The 19,545-nt window shown below is 37.2% G+C and overlaps 1 protein-coding gene across 7 annotated transcripts in view; it reads right to left on the bottom strand.

Moving 5' to 3' along the window:
* Positions 1-622: 622 nt before the first annotated feature.
* IMPA1 (inositol monophosphatase 1) overlaps positions 623-19,545 on the bottom strand; it is a 35,718-nt gene continuing 16,795 nt past the window's right edge. For all 7 annotated transcript variants that reach the window (XM_025922488.2, XM_086695977.1, XM_025922489.2 and 4 more), the window contains 2 exons: positions 3,512-3,663; positions 623-2,608 (listed from right to left, as the gene is read on the bottom strand). In XM_025922488.2, coding sequence (XP_025778273.1) covers positions 2,493-2,608; positions 3,512-3,663 — 268 coding nt within the window. In that variant the 3' untranslated portion in view covers positions 623-2,492. The remainder of the gene's footprint in view (positions 2,609-3,511; positions 3,664-19,545) is intronic.

Here is a 19,545-nt window from a genome sequence, read left to right as displayed (position 1 = left end):
GCGAGGCAAATTCTGAGGGAAAACTGTTTTCAACCTAGCATTCTAGACCTAGCCAAACTATCAATGAAGGAATAGACATTTTCTTGTGAGATTTCAAAACTTTCCCTCTCAAGTGCATTTTCAGAGAAAACCCCTGGAAGATTGGCTCAGCAAAATAAGGGACTGCCACAAAAAAAAATCAAGGACACAGATGACTGAACATAAGAGAAGCAAAGAGAAGCCCCAGGAGGACTACTGTGAACACACTTAGTAACCAATTCAGACTGGAAGAGATGGAAAAGGGCCCCAAAAGATGTATCTACAGGAGGAAAAGAAAGCAGTTAATAAAGAGGTTTTATAATCTTGGAGACGATGTGTTAATCTCCCCTGTGTAAAAAAAATTTACACAGGTAAGAAGATATAATTATAACATACTAGTTGGTTAATCAGTGAAAAGTCCTTGAACACTGAATATAAACTTAATAACAAAGATTATATTAAATTAGTAATTACTATAAGAGGATGAAAAGGAGGATGTAAAGGTAGCTCAAGGGGGAGTTAGAAGTACAAAATCCCCATCTTCCATAACAGCAAGTTTAAATAATGAATAAAGTCAAATATATAGCAGAATATAGCCTTTAAATATATCCTTTAAATATCCTTTAATATACCTTTAAAATGATGAAGGTAAATACTAGAAGGAACTGCTAGAAGGTTTACAAACTATTGGCAGATAACTCGTCAAACCTCTTTTTTTCAATGTCTAAAGAAATTTCAACCACAAATTAATTAATTGCATTTAGGGGAAAAAAAGCTACTCTTTGGAAAATTATTCTAAAAGACTTTTAGAAAAGTTGAGAAAACTGTAGACAAAAAAACCCAAGAACATATATTCAGCCACAACTGCAAGTGTCAACATTCACAACTCAACACAAATCTCAAACATAAACTATAAACTTTAACAATGTTCAGTTATACTTAAAATTTTATGAATCTTAAATAAATTTAATTGCAAAATTAACTACAGAATACAGTATATTTTTACTGCACATGACCAACAGTAAATAATTACAATACTCAAATCTTAGTATAATGAAGTGCACAATAATCCCCTACCTTAAACTTTATAAATGTACTTTTCCTTTTATCAAATACAAGGTTCACATGAGACTAACAAAAATTAATAGTCTATTCAAGTGTCAAAGGACAAGGCTAAGCAGTCAATTGACCTTATTTAAAATGTTTATGAACCAGAACAATTTTCTTTGAGTTTCCTAAGACAAAGACTAGTAAGGAATATTTAAAGACTGAATAGAATCCAGTGGCAACAAAATTAAGGAGTTTGGGGAAAAAAACACCAATTAATAATACAGTTTACCTGCCAGATTGTAGGTCTCCTGTGCGCAACAAGATCAGTAGGAACAACTTTCAAACATTAATATTGAATTTAGTACAGTTTTTTTAAATGTTTGGTTGTTTTTGAGAGAGTGCATGAGGGAGACACAGAATCTGTAGCAGGCTCTAGGCTCTGAGCTGTCAGCACAGAGCCCGCTGCGGGGCTCGAACCCACGAACCGTGAGATCACGACCTGAGCCGAGGTCAGACACTTAACCAACTGAGTCACCCAGGAGCCCCTGAATTTAGTACAATTTTATACTCTAACTATAGAATTTAAATTAGATGCCTGATAATGTTTTGAAACTTTTTTTTTTTAAACATTGGGACTTTAAAAGATTCCAAACAAATACTGTAGTGTCTTGGAAAACATTAACTGCAGAAATGCCCACAAGTAGAAAGGATACCTGATGGTACAGGAATTGAAATGATATGGCAATGTGAAGAGTTAAAAGGAATGATACCGTAAAATATGAAAAGGATGAGATCATCTTTAACACCTGAAGTAAAAATAAAGGGTGAGCTCATTGCTTTATGTATAACTAGGAATTGCTACCTTCAAAATATCTTTTGAATGCTTATTTTTAGACTGCCCATATTTAACAAATACTCTGCTAGGTGCTACGTGTACACTGATGAATAAAACAAGGTTCTCTGCAAAGAAAAAAAACCTTGGTCTAGGAAGGACCCATTAATTCTTACAAATTTAATTAAATATGGCTTTGGGAACTAAAGAAAATTTTTTCCAAAAAGTTAACTTTGTAGTTAAGAATGCTTATGTACACAGTCAGAATTTCAGAGGCTCATATATACTTAGAAACTCTAAACTGCTATTTCAGTCAATGATACTTTGTCTTATCAACTACCTGTAGATCTTTCCCAAAGTGCACTCTCACAAGCAAAGTTTGTTAAAACAATGCAACATTTCATGTATTCTCGCATACCTAGTCTTAGTAAAATATACAACAAACTGCAATTTTTTAATCTGGATATCAAAGACAACTTAAGCCAATCATATTATACATCTGAAATAAACGTCCTAAATTTTATAACATCATCAGTGTGTCAGCAAATACAGGGGCGATGGAACCGTGACTGAATACGCGAGGCTGTTGCAGTTAATCTTCATCATCTCTTTGAAACGGTACTACTTGAATTTCTTTGGCTATCCTTTCTGCTAATGTTTTACTATTTGCAGCAATTATTCTTCGTGACATCAAGTCAAATGGCTCACCTAAAATCAAACCAAATATGGAAAATGGTTATATCTCCTACAAGAATTCCTGTAAAACTAGTACAGCAATATGTACTATGGTCAATCATAGTATTTTAATACTTTCAGTTTCCTTTACTCTATCGCAGAACCATAATGTTTAAGCTCTGGCGATGCATAAATGAGTTTTAAGAGTACTTTAATAAGTACCAGGTTTTTTTTGAGGGGGTTGTGGTGTCTGTCATACAGTTTGAAAAATGTTATCTTTATAGTTTTTAGTCTTTATTTAAATTCCAGTTAACATCAGTGTAATATTAGTTTCATCTATTCCTTCTTTTGTGTGTTCTTTTTCAATTCTTTTTATTACTCTCACTACCTCTTTAATGTTTGGGAACCTATGTTCATGAAATTTGCCTCCAAAGCATTTCATACCACTCTTCTTCCATTCCCTTCTTCGTTGCCTTTCTCCCAGATCACTGGTGAATACTTCTGGGCCTGGTTCACTGTTCACTGTAAAAAACTTCATCAGTTCAAAGCAAGCAGTCAGCATCTCTAGGCCCAAGGCACAAAGTGATGGTGGAGACAGTTCACTGTCAACTACCACCATGATCACCATTCAAAGAGCTCTTGGTACAATCCTCAGATTCAGTGACCTTCTCTACTTTTCTAATAGCTTCTCAAGAGTTCCTGGTACCTTTAAAAAGGCTTAGCCATCTATCATTATTAGTCCCACATCACAATTAGCTTTTTATCCTCCTTGCCTGTCAAAATTTGATATCCTGATTTGGCAGAAAATCACATGGCTTGTTTTTGTTTTGCCTTCAACAGGTGAAGTATAGTATATGTTAAACATTAAAAGAAAAAAGCTGTAACTAAAGGAAGGTCCAACAGAGAGAAAAATGCTTCAGCGTCCCATCATTTTACCTGTCACGTCCATTAGCACTCCACCAGCTTCGGTAACAATGATGCCAGCTCCTGCCATATCCCAGCAGTGAATTCCCATTTCATAATATGCATCTGCAACGCCAGTTGCCACAAGGCACATATTAATAGCTGCTGTTCCAACACCTCGGATCCTACCAAATAACATTTAAAAATAAGATTGAATAAAAAACTTTCAAACAGGTTCCTCCTTTAGTTTAAGGGTTGATTGAGAGAATTTGAGTGAATATGGAGAATGTTAAAAAAAAATTATTTCATGATTTGTTTCATCATTTGTTATGGTGATCAGTGATTATGATGAGCTCAGATGATTAGCATTTTTTAGCAATAAAGTATTAAGGTATGCACACTGCCTTTTTAGACATAATGCTGTTGTACACTTAATATACCATGGTAAAATAAACACATAATTTATATGCACCGGAAAAAAACAAGAAATTCATCTGACTGGCCTTTTTGCTATGGTCTAGGACCAAACCTGCAATATCTCTGTGATATGCCTGCATTTATAATGGGAAACCTTCTTTATAATGGTCTACCACTATCAAGTGATATAATTTATTATCACCAATGGGACAAAAGGTATCAAGTACCTCTTCCTATGATGCACTGAGAGACAACATTGCTTGTCTGGCATTCCTGACAAAAATGTAACTCTAATCTTTTGTTTTCTCAAAAAAAATTTTTTTTAAATATTTATTCTTGAGAGAGAGAGAGAGAGCGCACAAGTGGGGAAGGAGCAGAGAGTGTCAGCACAAAGCCCAATGCAGGGCCTGAACCCACAAACTATGAGATCATGACCTGAGCCAAAGTCAGACGATCAACTGAGCCACCCAGATGTCCCTATGTAACTTTCATCTTGAGAAAGCCAGACAAACCCAAATCAAGGGACATACTACAAAATAACTGGCCTACATTCTTCAAAAATAGCAAGATCATAAAAGACAAAGACTAAGCAATAGTTCCAGATTAAAGACAATTGATGAGAAATGACAATTAAGTGCAATGTTTGATCCTAGATTGGATCTTGGATCTATTTTTCAAAATTTGCGTAAGGCCACTATATTAGGTAATATATCGCCATTAATTTCCTGATTTTTATAACTGTAGTTATGTTAGGGAGTATCCCCCTTATTAAAGGAACACACACTGAAATGTTTAAGAAAAAGGGTTCATCATGTCTGCAAGTAATTTTCAAATGGTTTTTCCTCAAATTCCTTTTGTAATTGTTTAAATTTCTGAATATAAGGCAATGCTATCTGTTCACAGAAAAGGAAATAACAGGAGTTGGGGGAGAGCTGGAAGATGGCACACTAGGAGGATCCTGAGCTCAACCTTCCCTACAGACACACCAAGCCAACAGCTACATTTGTGCAACGAACTGAACAAGGACCCAGAGTCTGGCAGAACAGAGCTTAATCATAGAGAGACCAGACCAAAAGGGTAAAAGGGGCAGACATGCAGTTGGGAACCAAAGCCCTCTGGTGAGACTAACCACAAACGGGAAGGTCACCACAAACAGGAAGGTCACCACAAGCATGGAGAAGTGAGATGATCAGGCTCTGTGCCATGTACCCTAGGCATTGTGGAAACACACCGGGAAGACAAGTCCCTGTAACATTTGGCCCTGAAGATGAGTGGGGCTTAACTTCACAAGTTTTTAAAATCAGTGGGGTTTAACCCCAGGTACTTTTAAAATGAGCAGGCTTAGTTCTGGAAGAGCTGGAGGACAACAGGAAACAGTCTCTACCCTAAAACAACCCAAAATAAGTAACCCATAATAAATATCGCAGCCTAGACACAGCATAGAAGCAGTAGCTTGAAAAGTGCCTGTGGTATATGTGGAAAGATAGATTTATTTACTATCACAAAACATGTGGTGCAATGACACATCTTCAGGAAACTTCTCCAAGAACAAAAGTGAAGGCAGGCACCACTTCCCTTCATCTCCCCCAGCTTAAATAGCCAGATACATGTGCGAACTTGTACATTCTCCTTCTATTTTGCTAGAACCACCTGCCCCACCCCCACATTCACCTGCAGACCCACCCCATACAATTCCTCCCACAACTCGACAGGCATTCCCCAAATGCAGCTCCTGCCCCACCACATCCTGCAAGCAGCCTGGGCAGGGACCAAGTGACTCTCCCTTGGATAGAGGGGTAGATAACCCCATACACCAGCACACCCACAGTTCCAGCAGCCAAACCTTTTAGCTGACCACCCAGGAAGGGTGCCCTGCACCTGGTGAGCCTACAGCTACAGCAGACAAGACTGGGTATAGACATCTAGTATGGCTGCTCACCCCTTCCGAAGAAAGCCTCTCAGGGAGCCCCACAGAGAGAGTGTTCTGCCCACAGCTAGGGCAGAGTAGGTGCAGACACCTCCCACATACAAGCATGCAGTGACCAAACCCAGCACGGTGTGCCCACAGCACACACAATAGGTTATTGCAGCCAACTGGACTAAAGGCAAACGTGACTCAGCCACAACAGTAGGGTGTGCACAGCCCCCAGAGAAGATATCCCAGGAGTGCCTGGTTCTGGTGACCAAGGGGCATTGTGCTACATGGCACCACAAACTTCCCTTCGCAAGGCCACTTCTCTCAAGAGCAGGAAACAGACCTTCCTCATACACAGAAATAAACACAGAGAGTTAGTCCCGTCTCCTCATTTTGTCTATGTTCCAAATGAAAGGACAAGGAAAAAAAAAATCACAGCAAAAAGGCTAAATGAAATGGAGATAAACAATATGCCTGATAAAGAATACAAAGTAATGGCCATAAAGATACTCACTGGACTTGGGAGAAAAAAAAAGTAGAAGATCCCTGAGATCTTTGACAGAGAAAAAATATAAAAACGACCAATCAGAGATGAAGAACTCAATCCATGCTAGAGGGAATCAACGACACAATGGAGGATGCACAAGAACAGACTGGTGATCTGGAAGACAGGGAAATGGAAAGCATTTCATTTCCCTCAACGATTTCATCAGGCATAATAACATTAGTTCTCTGAAGGAGAAGCAAGAAGGGGCAGAAAACTTATTTGAATAAATTACAGCTGAAAACTTCCATAACCTGAAAGAAACAGACATCCATATACAGGAAGCAGAGACCCTCCAACAAGATGAACCCAAGGAAGTCCACACCTCCCTACATCATTTTTGCCATGTTATTTTTTAAATTTTTTTTAAAGTTTATTTATTTTTGAGAGAGGGAGAGAGGGAGAATGAGTGAGGGAGGGGCAGAGAGGGAGACCCAGAATCTGAAACAGGCTCTAGGCTCTGAGCTGTCAGCACAGAGGCTGATGCGGGGCTCGAACTCACGAGCTGGGAGATCATGACCTGAGCGGAAGTCAGACACTCAACTGACTGAGCCAACTAGGTGCCCCTTGCCATGTTAATTATTAAAAGAATTTTAAAAGCAAGAGCAAAAAACAGTTGCATACAAGGGGAACTCCATAAGGCTACTGGCTGACTTTTTGGCAGAAACTTGCAGGCCAGAAGGTAGTGTCATGATACAGTCAAAGTGCTTACAGGAAAGTATCTGTAACCAGAATATTCTACCCAGCAACAGAACTGTTTGGAACAGGAGAGATAAAGAGTTTCCTAGACAAACAGAAGTTAAAGGAGTTTATCACCACCAAACTTGACTTACACAAAATGTTGAAGGGAATCCTGACTGGAAAGAAAAGGCCATAATAATAAGAAAATTATGAAAGAAAAAATTTCACAGATAAATGCAAACATATAATAAAGGCAGGTAAATCACTTATAAAACCAGTATGGAGGTAAAAAAAACACATGAAAGTAGTAAAATATACAAAATGAGTCAAGGGATACACATAAAATGACATAAAATATGACATTCGTGGGGTGCGTGGGTGGCTCAGTCAGTTAAGTGTCTGACTTGATTTCAGCTCAGGCCATGACCTCACGGTTCGGGAGTTCGAGCCCCACACTGGGCTCTACACTGAGAGTGTAGGGCCTGCTTAAGATTCTCTCTCTCTCTCTCTGCCCCTCCCCTGCTCATGCTCTTGCTCTCTCTCTCTCTCTCTCAAAATGAATGAATAAACTTTAAAAAAAAATATTCATATATATATCATATATATATATGACATTCATAAAACAAGGGTGGGGAAGTAAATATTTAGTGCTTTTAGAATATGTTTAAACTTAAGCAATCATCAACTTTATATAAACTGCTACACCCATAAGATTTTATATAGGAATCTAATGGCAACCACAAATCAAAAACCTATAATAAATAGGAAAACACAAAAAAAGAGGAACGAATCCAAGCATAATACTAAAGGCCATCAAACCACAAGAGAGAGCAAGAGAAGAATATTGAAGAACCAGAAAATAAGGCACAAAAAACGGCAATAAGTAGATACCTATGGATAGTTACTTTTAATATAAAAGGACTAAATGTTACAATCAAAAGATACAAGGTAAATGAACAGATTAAAAAAAAAAAAAAAAAGACCTATCCTTTTGCCACCTGTAAGAGGCTCACTTTAGACCACTTAAAGAATGGAAAAAGGTTCCATGCAAACAGAAGTGGAAAAAAAGCCTGAGCAGCAATATTTATATCCCACAAAACAGACTTTAAAACAAAGACTGTAACAAAAGACAAAGAAGGGCATCATATAATGATAAAGGGAAAAATTTAAAAACAGGGTTAATAATTGTAAATATCTATGCACCCATCATTGGAACATCCAAATATATAAAGCAATTACTAACAGACCTAAACGGAGAATTTGACAGTAATACAATAATGGTAGGGGCCTTTAACACAACACTTACATCAATGTATATGCCATCCAGACAGAAAGTTAATGGGAAACAGTATCCTGAATGGCACATTGGACCAGTGGACCTAACATATATACGAAACATTTCATCTGAAAACAGAATACACGTTGTTTTCAAGTGCACATAGAACATTCTCCAGGACATGTTAGACCATAAAACAAATGTCTATAAATTCAAGATTGAAATACTATCAAGCATCTTTTCTGGCTACAACAGTATGAAACTAGAAATCAATTACAAGAAAAAACCTGCAAAGAATACAAATACACAGAGACTAAACAATATGCTACTAAATAATCAATAGGTCAACCAAGAAATCAAAGAGGAAGTAAAAATACATGGAGATAAATGAGAAATACAACTGTACAAAATCTTTGGGATGCAGCAAAAATGAATTTTAAGAGGGAAATTTATAGCAATACAGGTCTAACTCAAGAAACAAAAATCTCAAACACCTTACAAACCCTTAAATTAAGAAATCTAGACAAAGAATATGGCCCAAAGCTAATAGAAGGAAATATTAAGACTAGAGCAGAAATAAAACAGAGACTAAAAATAACCATGGAAAAGTTCAATGACACCAAACTGGTTTTCCACAAAGGCAAAACCGATAAACCTTTAGCCAGATTCATCAACAAAAACAAAGGACTCAATCAGAAATGAAGGTGGATAAACAACTTATAGCACAGAAATACAACAGATTATAAGAATATTATGAAAAATCATATGCCAACAAACTGGGCGACCTAGATGAATAAATTCTTAGAAACCTATAAACTTCCATACCTAAATGAGGAAGAAATAGAAAATTTGAACACACCAGTAACTAGCAACGAAATTGAATCAGTAATCAAACTCCCAACAAACAAAAGTCTAGAACCAGATGCAGTCACAGGTGAATTGTACCAAATATTTAAAGAAGAGTCAATACTAAAAGAAAATACACACACACACACACAATACATATTCTTCTCAAAGTAGTCTAAAGAACAGAAGGAGGAAAGCTCCCAAATTCATTCTGTGAGGCCAGCATTACTCTGATACCAAAACTAGACAAAGACATTATAAAAGAAGAACACTATAGGCGATTATCGCTGATGAACATGCAAAAATCCTCAATATATTAGCAAACCACATTCAACAATACATTAAAATGATCATTCACCATGACCAAGTGGGATTCATTCCAAGGATGCAAAGATGGTTTAATATTTGCAAATCAATCAATGTGATACAGCACATCCACAAAATGAAAGATAAAAATCACATGATCATCCCAACAGATGCAGAAAAAGCACGTGACAATTTTCAACATCTGTTCATGTTAAAAATCTTCAGCGAAATCGGTTTACAGGGAACATACCTCAACATAATAAAGGCCATATATGAAAAGCCTACAGATAACATCATACTGTGGTGAAATACTGATGCCCTGCTTTTCTTCTTAAAAAATTTAATGTTTATTTTTGAGAGAGAGAGGAAGACAGAGCATGAGCAGAGGAGGGGCAGAGAGAGAGAGGGAGACATAGAATCTAAAGCAGGCTCCAGGATCCAAGCTGTCAGCACAGAGCCCGACACAGGGCTTGAATCCACAAGCCGTGAGATCCTAACCTGAGCCAAATTTGGATGCTTAACTGACTAAGCCATCCAGGCACCCCTGAGAAAGCTTTTCTTCTGAGCACAGGAACAAGACCACTTTTCTTGAACATGCTACTAGGAGTCCTAGCTGCAGCATTCACATAAAAGGAACTCTCGTGCATTTAAATTGGCACAGCTACTGTGGAAAACAGTATGGGAGGTCCTCAAAAAAATTAAAATAGAAATAGCATACAACCCAGCAACTGCACTACTGGATGCACTACCTAAAGAAAATGAAAACGCTAATTCAAAAAGATGTATGTACCCTTATGTTTACTGCAGCATTATTTACAATAGCCAAGATACAGATGCAACCCAAGGGTCTTTCAACAGGTGAATGGATAAAGAAGATGGGAAATAGAATAGACAGACATAATGGAATATTATTCAGCCATAAAAAAGAATGAGACTTGACATTTGTGATAATATGCATGGACCTAGAAGGTATTACACAAAGCAAAATAAGCTAGAGAAAGACAAATACCATATGATTTCAATATATGTGGAATCTAAAAAACAAAACAAATGAACAAAAATAGATTCTTAGATATAGAGAATAAAATAATGGTTGCCAGAGGGGAGGTGGGTGGAGGGATGGCTGAAATAGATAAAAGGGATTAAGAAAACAGGTTTACAGTTATGAAATAACTCACGGAAATGAAAAGTACAGCATAGGGAACAAAATCAATAATTTTGTACATTGTTTGGTGACAAATGGTGACTACACTTACCATGGTGAGCACTAAGATACAGAATTGATGAATCATTATGTTGTACACCTGAAGCTAATCTATTACCATACGTTTATACTTCAATTAAAAAAACACAAAAATTTTAAAAAGAAACAGGAATTTATGACTAATGTATTTATTTTGTATCTAAAATATGAAAAAAATAACATTGTACCTCAGTACATCCTTTGTACCAAAGCAATTTAAAAATGATTAAAATTTGATGTCAAAGGTTTTACTGCCTTTGTCTTACTGTATATCAAATTTAAGAAAGAACTAGTAACAAATGTTAAACGGATGTTTGCTTTCCAAATACATAAAACCAAATTAACTTTAGTCGCTTTTGTTAGTTTATATGAAGAATGGCATATTTTCTCCCTTGTCCCACGGTACATGTGATGGTCCATAGCTCATGTCCTAGAAAGCAAATACCAAGATCTTTCATGAATAACCCCTTGGTATTCTATTCAGATAGAATTGTAGGCTGGAAGAACAATAGCAATACATACTGGTAATGCTTCTGTCCATTTCTAATAAATACAATGGGCTCTCAGGCAAGGAGTCTTATAGTCAGAAAGAACATTCTTTTCCAGACAAATATTACCAGAGAGTACTCAATTACCAAATAATTAAGGCTATGGTCTACATTGTACAAATGTGTTCTGAATCCTATCTTAGTCTGATGCTTCTATAGAATTGTGATACTGAAGATAGTTCTTCTTAGAGATTTGAGTTTGTGCCACTGCTTAAAACTATAATCTTGAAAAAGTTTCCTTTTCATGTTTTACTCTTCTTGTCATCAAAATGGGGATACCAACTTATTTTGAACCACTGTTTTAATAGTCATAATAAACTGATGTAAAGCACCTGGGAGAGTGCCGAGCATATAAAAGGACCTCATAGACTATATTTAAGAAGAAATTATTCCCTAAACCATGATGCCAGAAAACACAGCAGTAAACAAACAGTGCATTTCACCTAAGTAAGTCTCCCAAAATTAAAGGAAACAGACCCATAAGGATTTAACTTTGCCTCATAAATGTCATTTCCTAATTAGGAACCTATTAGACTGTTCCTACTTGTTTAAGGCATGCACTCAAATTATGACTCCCTTTAGTTTTGTGTGTGTGTGTGTGTGTGTGTGTGTGTGTGTGTGTGTGTGTGTAACCCTTCTGAATTCACATTGAAAAACTCAAGAATCAGCAAAATACAAAAGATCACAGAAAAAAAATCAATAAATTAGCATTTCTCCTTGGTAATATTTTCCTGGCATATTTCTTTATAATTTTAAGAAAATCCAAAACTAAAAGGTCACACTGTTTACTTTTGACTTCAATGGAAACATAAAAGGTTAAAGTTGTAGAGTGCTTGCAGCTCCTTTATGAATAACATAACCATTTTATTTTCCCACAGTTAAAGTCCTTGCTTTAAAACAGCACATCGTAGCTGCAAGCTTTTTTAAAATCCTACTGCTCTTCCCTCAAGGACATCATTCTGGGAGGTTTTATAGCTTTTTTTTCTAAGTAGGCTCCATGTCCAACATGGGGCTTGAACTCGCAACCCCAAGATCAAGAATCACATGCTCTACAGACTGAGCCAGCCAGGCACCCCTAGGTCCTATACCTTCTTTTTTCTTTTTTAACATTTATTTTTGAGACAGAAAGAGAGCATGAATGGGGAAGGGTCAGAGAGCAAGGCAGACACAGAATCTGAAACAGGCTCCAGGCTCTGAGCTATCAGCACAGAGCCCGACGTGGGGCTCGAACTCATGGACTGTGAGATCATGACCTGAGCTGAAGTTGGACGCTTAACCGACTGAGCCACCCAGGCGCCCTGGTCCTATACCTTCTTGACAAACTCTTCTCTTCTATTTTATTACTATATAGATCACAGATTTACAGCCTAGAATTATACTTTGTACAATGGCCAAACTATACATGGAATGTCTTGACTCCTAAAAAGAAAAGTCTAATGTTGAAGAAAGAGAAATGGTCTGGAAGTCAGGGTTCTAGTCACATCTCCATCTACCTTATACCCCATCTACCTTATCTCACATCTCTCTGAACCTTAGTCAACTCACCTACAAATAAGTCTGCATTTTCAGATGTTCTTTGGTCAGTTCTCAGAATGATATTTTCAGAAGGAAAAAGGTACAAACAATTGATAGTGAAATAAAATACAAAAATCTGTGGTTATTATTAAGTCTTTTTTTTCATGATAACAACTACAATAAAGGTCAGAGAAATGGTACTTAACATAGACATTAACTACATTAAATTTAGGAATCTCAAAACTCTAGCTTCTCTTTTAAGGACAAATGTATATAACTGTAATATTTGCTTTGAATTTCTTCATTTACAAAACTTCCATTAAAGAAGTACTCCGGTTTGGGGAATAATAGTGGCATCCTGATTTCTATTTCTTAATGTTTATTATTTATTTTTGACAGAGAGAGCATGAGCAGGGGAGGGGCAGAGACGGGGGCGGGGGGGGGGGCAGGGAACAGAGGATCCAAAATGGACTCCGCACTGACAGCAACGAGCCTGCTGCGAGGTTCAAACCCACAAACTGTGGGATCATGACCTGAGCTGAAGTCAGACACTCAACCAACTGAGCCACTCAGGTGCTCCTGGCATTCTGATTTTAAAACCCCATATTATCTTTCCACAAAAAGCAAAATAAAAATCAACAAGGACAAATAAAACCCACAGGATCAATTCCTTCAGCAGTTCTAGGATCCAGAAAACACAAATTTTCAAACTACCTGTAAGTAAAGGGAAAAACAAACAAACAAACAAACAAAATCCTAACAGAGCATCGAAAGCTTGTAGCTGCTAAGTTGGGGAGAGGAGGCAGAAAAGACTGTCACAAGAAGGGAAGAGAGGACCCAGAAGGAACACAGACAAAACTACCTTAAACAGGAAGTGAGACAACAAATACAAATATGTTGAACACATATAAGGATTTGGTAATTCATAGCCCTACTATGGAAGGAACTGGAAAATATGCAGACCCTAACCTGGCAGCCCCAGGGAAGCTAACTACCCTAAGAAAGAAAAAGTGAGACAACAAATACAAAAATTCTGAAAACAGGTAAGAATTTGGTAATTCATAGTCCTGCAAGATTATGTATGTAAAGACTTCTCTTTACAGAGAAGGCACTAGAAAAAAAGTAGAACCTAACCGCACAGCTTCAAGGAAGCTGTACTTCTTGGGGAGAGTCCAATAAGACTGGTTATTCCGTGTATATGTGCAATGTAAAAACAAAACAAAATATGGAGCATTTGGGTAGCTCAGTTGGTTAAGCATCTGGCTTCGGCTCAGGGCATGATCTTGCAGTTCTTGAGTTCAAACCCGGCATCAGGCTCTGTGCTGAAAGCTCAGAGCCTAGAGCCAGCTTCAGATTCTGTGTCTCCCTCTCTCTGCCCCTCCCCTGTGCTTGCGTGCGCGTGCTCTCTCTCCTTCTAAAATAAACATTAAAACAAAACAAAACAACAACCAAGCTTAGATACAGAAAACAGATTGGTGGGTGCCAGGGGTTGAGGGTGAACAAGATGGATAAAGGGGGTCCAAAGGTTTAAATTTCCAGTTATAAAATAATTCATGGGGATATAATATATTACATGGTAACTATAGTTAATAATTCTGTATCCCATATTCAGTGTGCTGAAACAGAAAAATATGCAGCCAAGAATTCTTTATCCAGCAAGACTTTCATTCAAAATAGAAGAAAAGATAAAAAGTTTCCCAAACAAAAATTAAAGGAGTTTGTGACCACTAAACCAGCCCTGCAAGAAATTTTAAGGGGGACTCTCTGAAGGGAGAAAAGATGAAAAAATATATATATATAAATAAATACCAAAAGCAACAAAGATTATAAAGGACCAGAGACCACCACCAGAAACTCCAACTCTACAAGCATCATAATGGCAATCAATTCATATCTTTCAGTACTCACTCTAAACGTCAATGGACTCAATGCTCCAATCAAAAGACATAGGGTAACAGAATGGATAAGAAAACAAGATCCATCTATATGCTGTTTATAAGAGACTCACTTTAGACCTAAAGACACCTTCAGATTGAAAATAAGGGGATGGAGAACCAGCTATCATGCTAATTCTCAACACAAGAAAGTCAGAGTAGCCATACTTATATTAGACAATTAGACTTTAAAGACTGTATCAAGAGATGCAGAAGGGCATTATATCATAATCAAGGGGTCTATCCACCAAGAAGACCTAACAATTGTAAACATTTATGTGCCAAATGTGGGAGCACCCAAATATATAAATCAATCACAAACATAAAGAGACTCATCGATAGTAATACCATAATAGTAGGAGACTTCAACACCCCACTTACAACAACGGACAGATCATCTAATCAAAAAATCAACAAGGAAACAATGGCTTTGAATGACACACTGGACCAGATGGACTTAACAGATATATTCAGAACAGTTCATCATAAAGCAGCAGAATATAACAGTCTTCTCCAGTGCACATGGAACGTTCTCCAAAATAGACCACATATAGGGACACAAATCAGCCCTAAGTAAGTACAAAAAGATTGAGATCATACCGTGCATATTTTCGGACCACAATGCTATGAAACTCAAAATCAACCACAAGAAAAAATTTGGAAAGATAAATACTTGGAGACTCAAGAACATCCTACTAAAGAATGAATGGGCCAACCAAGAAGTTAAAGAGGAAATTAAAAAGTATATGGAAGCCAATGAAAATGATAAACACCACAACCCAAAACCTCTGGGATGCAGCAAAGGGGATCATAAGAGGAAAGTATATAGCAATCTAGGCCTCCCTAAAGAAGGAAGAAAGATCACAGATATACAACGTAACCTTATGCCTTAAGGAGCTGGAAAAAGAACAGCAAATAAAACCCAAAAACAGCAGAAGACAGGAAATAATAAAGATTAGAGCAGAAATTAATGCTATCAAAACCAAAAAAAAAACCAAAAACCAGATCAATGAAACCAAAAGCTGGTTCTCTGAAAGAATTAACAAAATTGATAAACCACTAGCCAGTTTGATCAAGAAGAAAAAGGAAAGGACCCAAATAAATAAAATCAAGAATGAAAGAGGAGAGAGCACAGCCAACACAGCAGAAATAAAAATAATAAGAGAATATTATGAGCAATTATATGCCAATAAAATGGGCAATCTGGAAGAAATGGACAAATTCCTAGAAACAAATACACTACCAAAACTGAAACAGGAAGAAATAGAAAATTTGAACAGACCCATAACCAGTAAGGAAATCAAATTAGCAATCAAAAATCTGCCAAAAAACAAGAGTCCAGGGCCAGATGGCTTTCAGGGAAATTCTACCAAACATTTAAGGAAGAGTTAACACCTATTCTCTTGAAGGTGTTCCAAAAAAATAGAAATGGAAGGAAAACTTCCAAACTCTTTCTATGAAGCCAGCATTACCTTGATCCCAAAACCAGAAACCCCACTAAAAAGGAGAACTATAGACCAATTTCCCTGACGAAATGGATGCAAAAACCCTCAACAAGATATTATTAGCCAACTGGATCCAACAATACATTAAAAACATTATTCACCACGACCCAGCGGGATTTATACCTGGGATGCAGGGCTGGTTCAATATCCGCAAAACAATCAATGTGATCCATCACATCAATAAAAGAAAGGACAAGAACCATATGATACTCTCAATAGATGCAGAGAAAGCATTTGACAAAATACAGCATCCTTTCTTGATAAAAACCCTCAAGAAGGTAGGGATAGAAGGAGCATACCTCAAGATCATAAAAGCCATATATGAACGACCCAATGCTAATATCATCCTCAATGGAGAAAAACTGAGAGCTTTCCCCCTAAGGTCAGGAAAAAGACAGAGATGTCCACTCTCTCCACTGTTATTCAACATAGTATTACAAGTCTTAGCCTCTGCAATCAGACAACACAAAGAAATAAAAAGCATCCAAATCAGCCAGGAGGAGGTCAAACTTTCACTCTTCACAGACAACATGATACTCTATATGGAAAACCCAAAAGATTCCACACAAAAAACTGCTAGAACTGATTCATGAATTCAGCAAAGTTGCAGGATATAAAATCAACGCACAGAAAATGGTTGCAATCCTATACACCAACAATGAAGCGACAGAAAGAGAAATCAAGGAATTGATCCCATTTACTGTTGCACCAAAAACCATAAAATACCTAGGAATAAATCTAACCAAAGAGGTAATCTATACACTGAAAACTATAGAAAGCTTATGAAATTGAAGAAGACACAAAAAATGGAAAAAGATTCCATGCTTCTGGATAGGAAGAACAAATATTGTTAACATGTCAACACTACCCAAAGCAATTTACATATTCAAAGCAATCCCTATCAAAATAACACCAGCATTCTTCACAGAGCTAGAACAAATAATCCTAAAATTTGTATGGAACCAGAAAGGACCCCGAATAGCCAAAGCAATCTTGAAAAAGAAAACCAAAGCAGGAGGCATCACAATCCCAGACTTCAAGCTATACTACACAGCTGTAATCATCAAGACAGCATGGTACTGGCACAAGAACAGACACTCAGATCAATAGAACAGAATAGAGAACCCAGAAATGGACCCACAAACATATAGCCAACTAATCTTTGACAAAGCAGGAAAGAATATCCAATGGAATAAAGACAGTCTCTTCAGCAAGTGGTGCTGGGAAACTGGACAGCAACATGCAGAAGACTAAACCTGGACCACTTTCTTACACCATACACAAAAATAAACTCAAAATGGATGAAAGACCTCAATGTAAAACAGGAAGCCATCAAAATCCTCAAGGAAAGCAGGCAAAAACTTCTTTGATCTTGGCTACAGCAACTTCTTACTTAACACATCTCCAGAAGCAAGGGAAACAAAAGCAAAAATGAAGTACTGGGACCTCATCAAGATAAAAAGCTTCTGCACAGCGAAGGAAACAAACAGCAAAACTAAAGGGCAACCAACAGAATGGGAGAAGATATTTGCAAATGACATGTCAGATAAAGGGTTAGTATCTAAAATCTATAAAGAACTTATCAAACTCAACACCCAAAAAACAAATAATCCAGTGAAGAAATGTTCAGGGGACATGAATAGACACTTCTCCAAAGAAGACATCCAGATGGCCAACCGACGCATGAAAAAATGCTCAACATCACTCATCAACAAGGAAATACAAATCAAAACCACAATGAGATACCACCTCACACCTGTCAGAATGGCTCACATTAACAACTCAGGCAACAACAGATGTTGGTGAGGATGTGGAGAAAGAGGTTCTCTTTTGCATTGCTGGTGGGAATGCAAGCTGGTGCAGCCACTCTGGAAAACAGTATGGAGGTTCCTTAAAAAATTAAAAGTAGAACTACCCTATGACCCAGCAATTAATTTCACTACTAGGCATTTATCCAAGGGATACAGGTGTGCTGTTTTGAAGAGACACATGCACCCCCATGTTTATAGCAGCACTATCAACAATAGCCAAAGTATGGAAAGAGCCCAAATGTCCATCGATGGATGAATGGATAAAGAAGTGGTGTATATATATACAATGGAATATCACTCGGCAATCAAAAAGAATGAAATCTTGCCATTTGCAACTACATGGATGGAGCTGGAGGGTATCATAATAAGCAAAATTAGTCAAAGACAAAAATCATATGACTTCACTCATATGAGGACTTTAAGAGACAAAACAGATGAACATAAGGGAAGGGAAACAAAAATAATAAAAAGACAGGGAGGGGAACAAAACATGAGAGACTCTTAAATGCAGAGAACAAACTGAGGGTTGCTGGAGGGGTTGTGGGAGGGGGGATGGGCTAACTGGGTAAGGTGCATTAAGGAATCTACTCCTGAAATCATTGTTGCACTATATGCTAACTAATTTGGATGTAAATTTAAAAAAATAAAATAATAAAACAAGTTATTAAATGTAAAAAAAATAATTCTGTATCCCATATTTCAAAGTTGCTAAGAAAGTAGATCTTAAAAGTGCTCACTACAAGAAGAAAAAAACTCTATTATGTGATGATAGATATTCACTAGACTTATTGTGGTGATCATTTCACAATATATCCAAATATGAAATCATTATACTGTATACCTGAAATTAAAATAATGTTATATGTCTGGGGTGCCTGAGTGGTTCAGTCAGTTTAGCATCTGACTTCCTCGGCTCAGGTCATGATGTCCTGGTTCATGGGTGGCAGCCCTCCGTCCGGTTCTGTGCTGACAGCTCAGAGCCTGGGGCCTGCTTCTGATTCTGTGTCTCCCTCTCTCTCCGCCCCTCCCCCACTCGTGCTGTCTCTCTCTCTCTCTCAAAAAAAAAAAAAAAAAGAAAAGAAAGGAATGTTATATGTCAATTATAGCTCAAGAAAAATTTTAAGAAAAGTGCCACCCCTTTTAGACTAGGAAGTGAAGGAAAAGAATTAGTGAAAAATTAAGGATCCTACAGAAATAAAAGTGAAACATAGGCCAACCCCCAATCCCCACCACAACTTAATAGATTATCATAAAAGAAACTGCACAGAAGGGCAGAACTGGGAATAAAAAGTTCTGAAAGCAGGAACACTGATCACAAAATGAACAGAAATAGAAAAAAAGGAGACCACATCCATACAGAACTACTATAAAATATCAGACATTTGCTAATGAAAGTGTTTTGTTTTTGTTTTTGTTTTTGTTTTTTTTGCCTGATAAAGTCTCCCCCAAAAAGTCCACAATGAGACTGAAAAAAACTGAAAATGAAATCAATCCAACCTGAATTAAATACCCTCAAACAAATGTTT

The sequence above is a fragment of the Puma concolor genome, chromosome F2, assembly GCF_028749965.1.
Source record: "Puma concolor isolate L17-30 chromosome F2, mPumCon1.1.hap2, whole genome shotgun sequence".
In the NCBI taxonomy this organism is placed as follows: Eukaryota; Metazoa; Chordata; class Mammalia; order Carnivora; family Felidae; genus Puma; species Puma concolor.
The sequence above is the reverse complement of the archived record's forward strand: the minus strand, read 5'-3'. Positions and strand labels throughout refer to the sequence as shown.